The sequence below is a fragment of the Ictalurus furcatus genome, chromosome 25 (genome assembly GCF_023375685.1).
Source record: "Ictalurus furcatus strain D&B chromosome 25, Billie_1.0, whole genome shotgun sequence".
Classification (NCBI taxonomy): Eukaryota; Metazoa; Chordata; class Actinopteri; order Siluriformes; family Ictaluridae; genus Ictalurus; species Ictalurus furcatus.
The window spans coordinates 17,530,855-17,544,607 of record NC_071279.1 but is presented as its reverse complement, the minus strand read 5'-3'; the positions used below and the strand labels follow the sequence as shown (position 1 = coordinate 17,544,607).

The 13,753-nt window shown below is 40.0% G+C and overlaps 1 protein-coding gene across 1 annotated transcript in view; it reads right to left on the bottom strand.

The window, feature by feature from the left end:
- The window catches only part of syne1a (spectrin repeat containing, nuclear envelope 1a), a 208,734-nt gene extending 195,871 nt beyond the window's left edge, over positions 1-12,863 (bottom strand). The window contains 2 exon segments of the mRNA XM_053614917.1: positions 9,386-9,523; positions 11,364-12,863. Of these exon segments, the coding sequence (XP_053470892.1) occupies positions 9,386-9,455 (70 nt within the window). The 5' untranslated portion in view covers positions 9,456-9,523; positions 11,364-12,863.
- Between the last annotated feature and the right edge of the window lie 890 nt (positions 12,864-13,753).

The window sequence follows — 13,753 nt, the reverse complement described above, 5'->3', positions numbered from 1 at the left end:
CTAGTGATTCTGCCAGGCTACTGTCTGACACATCTAACTGACAAAAGGGTTACCCAATAGCCTACCTATAGTATATATTTACTATGTACAAATAGACTCAATTATTTGGCAAATCAAATAGTCTATCTGACTTGGCTACTGTCTGATGAACCGACTCACCTATCTTCCAATGAATCATATTGACTCGCCTATCGTTTGACGAATCAACTTGGCATCTTGCAAATAGACTGGGCTATGGTCTGACGAATCGACTCAGCTTTTACCAGAGGGATAGACTCGGCTATGTTCTGACGAATCGACTCAGCTTTTACCAGAGGAATAGACTCGGCTATGGTCTGACGGATCGACTCAGCTTTTGTCAGAGGGACAGACTTGGCTGTGGTCTGATGAATCGACTCAGCTTTTGTCAGAGGGATAGACTCGGCTGTAGTCTGACGAATTGATTCAGCTTTTACCAGAGGGATAGACTCGGCTATGGTCTGACGAATCGACTCAGCTTTTACCAGAGGGATAGACTCGGCTGTGGTCTGACGAATCGACTCAGCTTTTACCAGAGGGATAGACTCGGCTGTAGTCTGACGAATCGACTCAGCTTTTACCAGAGGGATAGACTCGGCTATGGTCTGACGAATCGACTCAGCTTTTACCAGAGGGATAGACTCGGCTGTGGTCTGACGAATCGACTCAGCTTTTACCAGAGGGATAGACTCGGCTATGGTCTGACGGATCGACTCAGCTTTTGTCAGAGGGACAGACTTGGCTGTGGTCTGATGAATCAACTCAGCTTTTGTCAGAGGGATAGACTCGGCTGTAGTCTGACGAATTGATTCAGCTTTTACCAGAGGGATAGACTCGGCTATGGTCTGACGAATCGACTCAGCTTTTACCAGAGGGATAGACTCGGCTTTGATCTGAAAGTTTGACTCGGCTATGTTCTCACGAATCCACTCCGCCATGATCTTAGGAATCGATTCGGCTATGGACTGAGGAATTGACTTCTATGGTCTCAAGACACAAGTCATCTACAGTCCGATGAATTGACTCAGCCCTGTTATGACGAGTCGAGTCAGCTACAGTCTCACCAATGGCCTACCTATAGAACATGTTTAGCATAAGAACTGACTCAGCTATTATTTCATGAATTGACTCGAGAGGCCTGCTCTTTTCTGACAAGAAAGACTATTTTATCTTAGACACAGATAATAACTGATTCTGCTTAGAGTTTGATTTCTGTTAGCTAGCTCAAACACCCTTTCACACACACACACACACACACACACACACACACACACATACACACACTGCCACATAATAATACACACTTGCCCTTTAAAAGCCGTTGGACACTGTTTGTTTGCTTCTCTGATTGACAGCAGCACAAGAGGATCATTATCAGGGCACGGCCGTGTTCACTCGCTCGGTAGGGCTTGGGCGGCGGCCTACTGGGTTTGATCTGGCGATTACACACTCTGATTGGCAGGTGAATGGACTTTCTAATCGGATTTGAACGCTTTGGGGCAGAGCATTGTGTGGAATGAAAAGAGGAACAGCTACATTTACAAAACACACATACACACACATGGGCTTACATGCCTGCACACACACACAAGCATGTATACACACAGAAATCTCACACATTAATTCATTTCAGAGAATTGAGTTTGAATGTTATTATTATCCAGCTAGAATGTAAATAATCTTGTTTCATTTTGATATATTTCATTTCTTCATCTACACGCTTTTGCGTAAAGAAAGCTGGAACCTCAGACAGTGTTCAAGGTGACTGTCAGTGCTGGTCAGTACAGAACGGTCCTGTCGCTGCCATCTCTGGCATAACATTACACACTGCCACTGTGGCAGCTCGCCAAGCCAATATGGCTTTTTCTTTTTCCTCTGTTCATGTGGCTTTGTGCCAGCAGTGGTGTGATTGGGTTTAAAGAGAGAGCTGAAGTACATGAGATGACCTCCATGTGTCTCCCTCCATCATTACCCCCCCCCCCCCGCCCCGGTCCCTCTCTCCCTCTCTCTCTCTCTCCCTCTCTCACTGCTGTGCCACTATCTCACTGTTAGTGTTCAAAAGGACTAAAATCAGGCCCCCCCCCCCCCCCCCCCCAAAAAAAATACTTTGAGAGGTCGTTCAAATCCCAGAGAACTATATTTCTCTTTCCAGATGCCTGGATATCACATACATCCTCACACTGTCTGGGATCAGATGCTCTGAGACAACTTCACAAACACACACACACACACACACACACACACACACAAATTGTGTTTCTATCGGAAAGCCAAAGTTGCACACCTAGCAAAACGTGCAATTCAAAATTAGCCCAAATAATAATAATCATCATCATAATCATTATCGTAATAATACTGCGGCCCAAAATGCAATAAAACCTATATATTATAAATAAATAAATAACGTGACACGCTGAGATTTTTTGTCTGATTTGGTTCAAGATTATGTAAAAAGAGAGGCTGGTGTGGTGACTCAGGATGCACGGTACACCAGTACTACGGTAGTATAGATAGTAAAGCTTTAACATACTGCGATGCTGTATTTTTTAAACGCTAGTACCGTAAGTAACGTCGTATAAACGTCAAATATAAACACTAAAACGTCACACCTCACTGCTTTTGCAGAATACACAAAGGTTAGTGACACTCCATTTAACCTAAATCCTTGACCGTAATCTTTAAAGATTTCCTGCTTGCTAGTAAGCGAGCTAACATTCTGCTAACCGCTGTGTGTAAAAGCTAAAATTAGCCACAGCGAGCTAACGAGCTAACGTTCGCAATTTCGTTTTTTTCAGAGTTCGTCTCCAAATTCAGTTATCAATTCCTAACGTTGTGTTCGTCCTTAATACTCCGAGGACGATTTCCATTTGCATGTCTTCAATGTTCTAGGGGACAATAGATGAGATATGTGACACGCTGAATTAGTTGCATGCCAGTTGTACAACTGTTCTTCAGAGGAAAACTCGTTTTGTGTCTGTTTTCAGTTATATCGATGTGTTTCTGTAAATTTGCTTCATAATGTAGATTTGAATTACGAATAAACACAATATTGTGTGGTATGGTGATACTTCAGCTGGTCCAGTCTCGTAAGATATGTTCATGGTATCGTGACTACCCTAATGGTGGGTACGGTGAGGGTAAAAACGTACGCCGTATTCTTCTTTAATGTAAATAAAATAAATCACTAGCTAAGGATGTTTCGTACACAGCTTCGACATCACGCTGGATTTATTTCACAACTCTGTCAGCTCTACTCTACTGGCCATGAGGAAAGAAGGTGTTAATGAGTCCTCTGGGATTCTTCACGAGAACACAGAGGATTAAACGATAACGCCGTATGAATTTCACTGATGGTAGTTCTGTTGCGGACCACACACGCAAAAGTGCAGCATGGGAAATCCGGCGAGAGACAACAAATGGCAGAATTCCTCAACATACGGATCGAGGTTCAAGCCTGGGAGGTCTTCAAAGTGCTCGCCGTTTTTCTGCCATATGGCACCACTAATTGCCGTTTTTTTCGGGGGTTTTTTTTCTCCTTCACCCACATTTTTTTCCCCCCGGACATTATTTGGGTGGAAGACGGCGAAAACGTGGGACACGGACATGACCGTCCTGAAGCTCCTTTCGAACAGAAGAGACACGGAAAAAGAAAGCAACCGGCGTGTAATTGTGATAAATGCAAATGAAATCACGAGGTCTTGTTCATTAAAACCGACCCGGAGATGCATAATGTATACGCGGTGCGGAGTGTGTAAAGCTTCAAAATCTCAGAAGTGATAACCGACTGGTGGGAAATCACGGCCGAGGAAAATGAATTTGCATATCTCAGACATAATGAGAAAAATGCAGACAGAATGATTAGAATTGAAACAAAATAAAGGAGTGCGTGTGGGTGGGTGTGTGTGTGTGGGTGTGTGTGCGCGCGTGTCAGGGGGTGGAGACGTGCAGACGAGAGACAGGTGTTCATTAGCAAGAGTTTTTAGACGTGGAGCAGTACATTTGAATGTATTTGGAAGGGAGTGAACGCGGCCAGTGATCAGCCTTTATTTAGAATTTTTACGCAGTAAGAGGGACTAAATGCACCTTATTCACTCACACACACACACACACACACACACACAGAGAGAGAGAAATGCTAATCTGTACAGATCAAAGAACAGGAACAAATTACCCTGATTCAAACGTCGAATCTTTTCACCCAAAGGAAGATTTAACAAAAACTGGTGATTTTTTTCGAAAATAAAATTAAGAAATAAGGTTCTTAAAGGGGTAGTACACTCAAAAATTTAAATTCTGTCAACGTTTATTCACCCTCATGTCGTTCCAAACCTGTATGACTTTCTTTCTTCTGTTCAACATAAAAGAAGATATTTTAAGAAATGTCTCAGAGTTGACGTTGTTTTTTTGTCCATTCAATGGAAGTCAATGGGCACCAAAACTGTTTGATTACCAACATTCTTCCAAATATCTTCGTTTGGGTTCTACAGAAGAAAGAAATGCTTACAGGTTTGGAACGACACGAGGGTGAGTAAACAACGACAGAATTGTCATTTTGGGGCGAACTATCCCTTTAAAAACAACTTTTTCAAATTAAGTCGCCGTTTCAGCAACCCGAAGAAACCCGTACGGCACGGTACGGGTACTAATCCGAAACTGGACGACGTCGCGTAATAGTACCCGTGAAAGTAGGAGGAGTTTTCTGGAGGACGAGGGGTGGAGACTAGAGATTAGTAAAACATTCGCACACTATTTACAAACCAATTTTCTTAGGAACAAAAATATGACTTATGTGAATCTTAAAACGTGAACAGCTTGCTTGTTTCCCCTGACAGAGCGAAGAGTGCGTTCCACTGTGTTCCCACTGACAGAGCGAAGGGTGCCAATACTTTAATCTCAATGAAAATGGTGTTTTATCAAGTTAAGCGCTGTATAGTATACACGTACGTTTTACAATGCCATGTAAGAAAGGAAACACTTGGGGGTGAGGGGCGGGGCATGGAGCGAAGTTACCTTCACCACCCCGAAGGCATGTGACGGCACGGCATGTTTATTTTTTTTTTGTCCGTTTATAGTTACTTTTAATGTTAAATTAATAAGAGATGGAATCGACAACTGTAGTTGACGGTAAATTTGTTGAAATCGAACGTTTACTCGTCTGTTATTATGTGTTTGGCTTATGCAGCATGTTATTGAAATACAAGCAAATACGATAGCATTGTACAATTACGGTATAATATCTCATGATAAAGTTTACAGCGGCTTCGTAACACGATTAAAAACACATTTTAAAAAGCAAAACACACCTGATGCGCATTCTTTGTTCTACATTTTCTAGAAGAAGAATTATAAAACCTAAATAAGAGGAGGTAGACCGCCATCTTGCTCCGCCCAAAGTGACTTGAACGCACCCGATGTCGTAATCACGACTTCCCAACTCGTAAATACGAACGTCCCGGGAGGACACGAACGCACAGTGACTGCAGGCCGTAACTAGGAAGAACCAAAGGTGGAATTTCCGACTCGGAAAGTCGGTACATGTACATCGCTGGACATGATGTACAGCAAAATGGCTGCTCACGGTGTCGACAGTAAATAAAGCACCGTTTCTCTACTTTAAATGAGATTACAAGCGTGTTTGCTTTCGAACGCGCTCAATTCCATGACGTCAACCGTCGAGTTCGCCGTTCCGATAAGCTAACTAAAGTTAGCTTGCTAGCTTGTTCCGAACAAAACAAGTTTTAATGTACGCGTCCACGTTTCGTCCCACTTTGTAGCTCGTGCACAGCGAATAATCCGCCATTCTCGGAACGCGGCATGGAGCCAGTACGGCCGTACTGTCCACGGTGTCCTTCACCTTCGTCTTGACACGCCATCAATCTCCTTGCACCACATCTGGTTTCCATGGGGACCAACGCTCACACCTTCAAAATGTTAATTACACACTGTAACACTTTTCATTAAGAACTGATGATATGCTGTGATGGAAAAAGATGCAAATTGGTCCAGGATAGAAGCAGAAGACGTGAAAGGCTTCGTTTAGTGTAATGTAATCAAGAAAAGTGCTGATTTAAAAAAAAAAATAATAATAATAATAAATCAGTCTTTATAAAAGAAAAAGGAAGAAGAAAGACAAGGAGGTAGGCGGGGGCTCTGAGTAACTATAACGTATGCAATCCATTATTTCCATCATTATTTATCCATTGTGGTGATAATTGCTGTTACATTGTTGCTGAGACGAATGATAGAGTTCATATTCTCTGTAATTAAAATGAGTTCGTGCTCAGACACGACAGAGACAAAAGGAAAAATAATGGAGATGTTTTCAGGGGGGAGTCTAATGACAGCAGCTCCATAATTACACATGATTTTGTGAATGTTCTTGTCGTTATGTGTGAAGGTTCGGTTTTTGTTGGCGTTGCCGTATCATATTAAAAAAATATAGACGCCACATTGAATGCATCCATTTATTTATCCATGTATTGGGAAAAGAACAAGACGACATGGAATCCCTTTTTGTAGCAGAAACAAACTCTTTATTAAGACAGAATTAGTAGCTGATATTGAGATCGCGCTGCTGCTGAATTCTCGATTCTGATTGGGCAGAAGGTGTGGATAAACGATGCGTTCGAGTCACGTCGGGAAGATCGTGATTACGAGTTGAACGCACATGAGCGCCACCACAAAGTCGTAATTAGGAGTGGGATTTTCTTCGAGGTGCAGGTTTCCGAGTTGGGGGGCGCGGCAGTAAGAAAACACGGAGGAATCAACGCATGCAGCGTCTGTAGTTGATGGCAAATTTGTTGAAACGGAATGTTTACTCTAGAGATCGACCGATAATCGGTTTTACCGATGTTTTTCCCCCATATTTAAGTGTTTTTCCATAACCGGATATCGGTTTTGTATTACCGGATCCACCGATAAATGGTGCCATCTTGCAGGCGTTTGGAGAATTGCACACAGGACAGCCATTGCAGCACTGCACCTGTTTTTTTGTTTATTTGTTAAAATTAGTTTCCTGCTTTATTTGTTTACCTCATTGAAGCTTTTTATTTATTTATTTATTTATTTATTTTTTACAAAAATAAGACACTAGTAACAGCGCACTTTATTTTTTGCACTCGTTCAGACCCCTTTATTTATTAGTGTATAAATAAGAGTTTTGTTTTGCATGCGAGGAGGAAGCGGAATTGACAAGACTAATATAAATAAAACGGTTTGTTCAGGTCAGTGGCGTTGTTATCATTGTGTCAAAAACAGAAGTAAAACAATAAATAAATATCGGTTCTGAATATCGGTCATCGGGCGCGTAAACATGCAAATCATCGGTATCGGTATCTGTTATTAAAAAGAAAATCAATATCGGCCGATCTCTAGTTCACTCGCCTCGGAATCTGATTTCAGTTATTATTTATTTATTTTTATTTAAAATACAACAATTGCTGTTAGTAATGTAGGGCTGGGCGATATGACAAAAATATCACATGGCGATACTTCCGGACATTTCTATGATACACTATGTGTATCACGATATATAATTTAGCGAACAAACCGTCTGCAAAACAGTATTAAAAAAACAAAAACAATGTTAAACTGAGTTTGATGATACGTTTCTTTAACGCCTAAAGAGACAAAGATTATTAGGTTTAAAAACAATTACACCAATTTCAACAGCATTCGTTCAGCACTATTTAATTTGTAATTGTGAAAAACATTTTTTTTTTTAAAAAATACATCACCATACCAACGATATCTCCGAAAAGTGTATCGTGTAATCGTTTATCACGATATCGATATTATATCGATATATCGCCCAGCCCTAGGCTGACGTCTGCGTTACGCTGCATTAGCCGCTCTCACTAGCTGCTGTTATAGGTCAACGTGTCCGCCATCTTGGAAAGTAGTAGATGTAGTCGTACGCCAGTGCAAGTCTACGGAGAAATGCACTTCTACCCTATCTATGTTTAACATTTTAAATATTACAGACATGATCAATTTCTGCTTTTTTGGATGATGTAAATATGAATATAAACGTAAATATAAACACACTGCGCTTAATTTCATCGAATCCGACATCCGCCGACGTACATAGTCGTAAACGTAAATTAGTTGTCGTAGGTTAAACGTTCTACGCCGTAACTTTACATTTTTATATGGGTTTTTGTGTCTGGTTTCGCAAATACGTTTTTGAAAACACGGTTATCGCCATGTCCTTACTGGGCTCCTCCTCAAGGAGGCTCTTCACTCTTCACAAAGTCAGCTCTTCAGCAGATTAGACACTTAACACGTCCCCCTCCCTCCCTCCATCCGTCCATCCCTCCATCCCTTTCTCTCGGTCATATTCCTTCCTCTGTCTCTTTCCCATCCTTCCCTCATCTTCCTATTTGTCCCTTTCTATCGCTACTCATGCTGTTCCTCGACCTTCCTTTCTCTCTTTGATTCTCTCCCTCTTTTATTTCTCCAAACTCCGTGTCCTTTTCTCCAGTCGTTTCCGCGCGCGTCCGTGCGATGGAAACGGAAACGACGGGATAAAAGGTTGACGGGTGTGAAACGGTTAAGCGCGTATAAGGCTCTGACCTTGTGGTCTGTCCATGCGAACTTTAAACGCACACGTCCTCGCCTTACTATCCTTGTCAAGGACCTTCCGTAGACATAAATGCAGTTGTTGTAAATCTTTCTCATGGGGGACCAGCCAAAATGTCCCCAGAAGGTCAAGACGTTCGATTATTCACAGAAATACAGAAATCTGGAAGATCCTGAAGGACAAAACTGTAACCGCTGACCCAAAAAAGACACGCATTTCCATGCGACCGCGCCAAAATATTATCGTCCCATAATCCCTACAACCTGCAACGTGCCTCCACTAAACCAGGAGTTCTCCCAGGGGTCTGTGATTATATTATTATTATTATTATTATTCATTTAGAGTGATTGAACTCACTACTCAATAAATAAATAAATAAAAATCTGTACGGTTGCGATAAACAGGCGAAATGAAAGATATTTCACAGCCCTGCGCTACGCTACGTCATTTTAATGCATGGTGTGATGTCATGAGTGCATGCGTTCACTAACATCACTGCAAATGGAAAAACTCACGACCTAGCGCACCGTGTAGTCGACACGGCATGAATACGGCGTCTCTGCATTTTATAACTCCTGTACAAATGAATATTCCTCTCTAATCTCTGGGGTCACCGCAAAGCTCGTCCACTACGACGAGACGAGAACGATTAAGGACTTCTGAGAGTTATAACTTGTCGAGATCCTATGCGTGGGTGCTTTAGAGAGGATGTGCTGTGTCATGCTACAGCACGGCGCTGAGGTCACCTTAAGAGAAAGCAAAGCGCGCATCATCAGCAGCACCTACCCTGCAGCCTCTGCATCACGCTGGCGATGTCCCTGGCCGAGCGTCCGTACTGGCGGGCAGATGATGCCATCCTGTGCCAGGTGGGGAATCCGATTCAGACTCCGATCAGCTGAAGAGTGTGTTTGTAAGGAAGGACATCTGCTGGGACACAATAAGAAAAAGAAAATGAAAAGGAAAAAAAACGTTGACGTGCTCTGTTCTGTCCTCTGAAGTTGTGCTTATAGCTTCAGCACACTGCAGCCTCTCTGCACTCCTGCTCTGTCTCTCACCAAGACACACACACACACACACACACACACACACACACCCAGAAAGGTATTATTTGTAATCACTGCCACCTGGTGTCCAATCAGAGTGCAGCTCTTTCACACACACACACACACACACACACACACACACTCAGGTGTGTGGGAATCACACATGGGTCGTGTATATGCGTGTGCAACAATATGTAAGGAGTTAAACACTCCGTGTGGTGCTGTTACGGGAAACAGAGAATTCCCGAGCTGATTATCGTCCCATAACAACACGTCCTGGAGCGTTTTATTCCTTTCATACTACAGCAATTGATTAGTCATCGATTATTCATTATTTATTAAAGATTGACAAGTCATACTTTTTTTATCAGTTTACGGTTACTTTTAATGTTGTGGAACGTCTAAAGTTAGTTTGTGCTCGTTATAGGTTACGTACGTTATAGCAGCTATAAACAGCAGTTCCCGCACCGGCCTCTCTACTATTATTATTATTATTATTATTATTATTATTATTATTATTATTATTACTACTACTACTACTACTACTATTATTATTATTAATAATAATAATAATAATAATAATAATAATAAATATATTGACTGTAGTTTTTTTAAATTCAATTTATACTTTTAATATTTAAATTACTACATTTATTAACAATAAAGATTTCTGATATTTATTGTTGAATTTTATTATTAATAATAATAATAATAATCAATATACTGACTGTAATTGTTTTTTTATTAACAATAAAAAATTTACTTTTTCTTCTTCTTCTTCTTATTATTATTATTATTAGTATTATTATTATTATTATTGTTGTTGTTGCTATTACTATTATTATTATTATTATTATTATTACTATTATTATTATTATTATTACTGTTGTTGTTGATATTAATATTATTAAATATATTAACAAAAGTTTTTTATTATATTTACATTTAATAGTAAATTATTACATTTATTAATAATAAAGATTTACGTCTGGTATTTATTGTAGCATTTTATTCTTTTTATATATATATATATATATATATATATATATATATATATATATATATATATATATAGACAGACTGGCATTTATTTATTTTTATATTATTATTATTATAGATGTTATTGTTGTTGTTGTTATTATTAATTATTATTATTATTAACATTGACAGTAAAGATTTTTCCAGAATGTATTGCTTCTTTTTTATTACTGCAAAAAGTTATTATTAAAATGATTTCCTTTTTGACAGATTGTTGCCATCCTATTATTATTATTATTATTATTATTATTATTATTATTATTATTATTATTATATGCACTATTCAATGTATTATTAAAATCATTAGACTTATTGGCAGTAAGGATTTTATTTATTTACCAGAGTTTACTGCTGCATTAATTATTACAATGATAAAATTATTTCACAGTAAATTTTTTTCAAGAATTTTCATATTGCAGCATTTTGTAACATCAATACTGCAAAGGCCATTATTACAATTAAAAACCGATATTTAATCTTTAGAATGATTCATAACTGATAGACAGTCCAGCTGTAAAAGCAGGGCATCCTTAAATGAAAGCTAGAACTCAGTGTGACTTTTCAGTGGCTCTGCGCTAACACTCGCATCACGTTGTGGCACACAGGCGCAGAGGGGAGGGACTATGTACAGTGTGAAGAAGAAGAAGGGAAAAAAAGGAAAGAAGAAAAACGCTCCACTGCACCTCCTTCCAGTCAGACTGCTGACTTCGCCGCTTTCTCTCAGCAATGTGACCTCTAACGTGAATGCTCGCTGTGGACGCAGGGTTTCTACTGCAGAGAGGGGAGAAGACAGATACCGAGGGTACATCATCTGAATCTTATCTGCACACACACACACACACACACACACAGCCCTGCATCACTATAGCAAAGCCCTGAGAAAGAGCCGTCATCAGCATAATGCCGAAAAGCTCATTACACTCCTGACGTGCAGCACCACACACACACACACACACACACACACACACACACACACTTACACACACTCGCATAACACAGTGCGAGTGTGGGCAATGCAGCGTAGCAACACTTTCAGCTCTCGTCATACCATTTCATTTGTATTCTGCTAGCTGAGTGCAGAAAATGACTTACTGTTCACCACAGACGGATCAGAGCCTCGGTTCTCATAGTGGGGTGCGGGGATTCGGATTGGTCAATGCCCTCGTTCTAATACCTTCTCCTTTCTATAGTAACAATAAACAATAAAATTGTAATAAGCATTTTTTTTAAAAAAACTGCCGATCTATAAGTAAACACGGTGACGTTTTCTGTAAGGAGATGTTTATGAAACATTTATGGAAGGAGTCTCCAGTGTCAGGTCAGCGCTTGTGAACCAGAACATTACAAACTGCTAATAAACAGACACTCTGCTGTGCTGCGGTATCAGCGGAATAATAATCAACTGTGATAACAGTGAGAGCAGTAACTCCACTTCATCACACCACCCTAAAACAGCACAACATCAAGTTTCACTTTAAATCTGCACAACACTCCATGACCTACTGTAATCAGCACTATGACCTATGACCTACTGTAATCAGCACTATGACCTATGACCTACTGTAATCAGCACTATGACCTATGACCTACTGTAATCAATACTATGATCTATGACCTACTGTAAACCTACTGTAATCAGCACTATGACCTATGACCTACTGTAATCAACACTATGACCTATGACCTACTGTAAACCTACTGTAATCAGCACTATGACCTATGACCTACTGTAATCAACACTATGACCTATGACCTACTGTAAACCTACTGTAATCAGCACTATGACCTATGACCTACTGTAATCAACACTATGACCTATGACCTACTGTAATCAACACTATGACCTATGACCTAGTGTAAACCTACTGTAATCAGCACTATGACCTATGACCTACTGTAATGAACACTATGACCTATGACCTACTGTAATCAGCACTATGACCTATGACCTACTGTAATCAACACTATGACCTATGACCTACTGTAATCAACACTATGACCTATGACCTACTGTAAACCTACCGTAATCAGCACTATGACCTATGACCTACTGTAATCAACACTATGACCTATGACCTACTGTAAACCTACTGTAATCAGCACTATGACCTATGACCTACTGTAATCAACACTATGACCTATGACCTACTGTAAACCTACTGTAATCAACACTATGAACTATGACCTACTGTAATTAGCACTACGCCTGTTTTCTTTGCTAATGCGAGGTTAGACTAGCATTAAATCCAGTAGCTAACATAACTAGCTTAGCAGTCAAATCAAATTCGAGCTAATGGTTAACACTGCAAACTTGCAGAGACTGAATGAAGTTTTCAGGCAAAACAGCATCGTTTTAAATACGTAATAAAACTCTGACACATGAAAATACGACTAACTTCATTTCAACTGTTAGAACATGTACTTTTTTCCTTTTAAAACTTAAAAGTAGCAACTTTTTTTTTTTTTAACTTTCAGTTGACTACACGTTTTGATTTTCTATACCTTCAATTAAGAATAGTTACTCAGTACTTGGTCCATCCCTGGTGCTGTTTTACACAGTTATTCCAAAATGAGATTATGTGGTTTAAGCACGTCATTTAGAGCAAGAATATGAAGATTTTGGGTGAGACAGTTCGGCTAGATCAGACTCATAGCTACTGTAGCTCCACGGTGAAGCCAAAGAAGCAAAGCTCAAACACTAAGCCTGTCTTTGGCAGATCGAATGAATCTAAAAAGGGAATTTGTGTACATTTCTTTCTTTTTTTTCCTCCAGACCGCCGCTTTAAATCAAAAGTCACGACCGTCCCCAAAGCAAATGGAATACAGGACACGCCGAGTCCTGCTTCGAGAAACACTCAGAGAGAGAATTCTCTTCATTACAGGATGATCGCCGTTGTTGTAGGAAAACAATCCCTGATTCAATCCGGCCCGGATCACTAAACATATCAAATCTGTCCAAGACAACATCAGACTCGCTTCTACTGCAGGATGAATTATTCTGTAACAGTGCCATCTACTGCTCAAAACAAGCATCAGCAGTAACAGGCGTTCATGAAACAAGAGACTTATTATT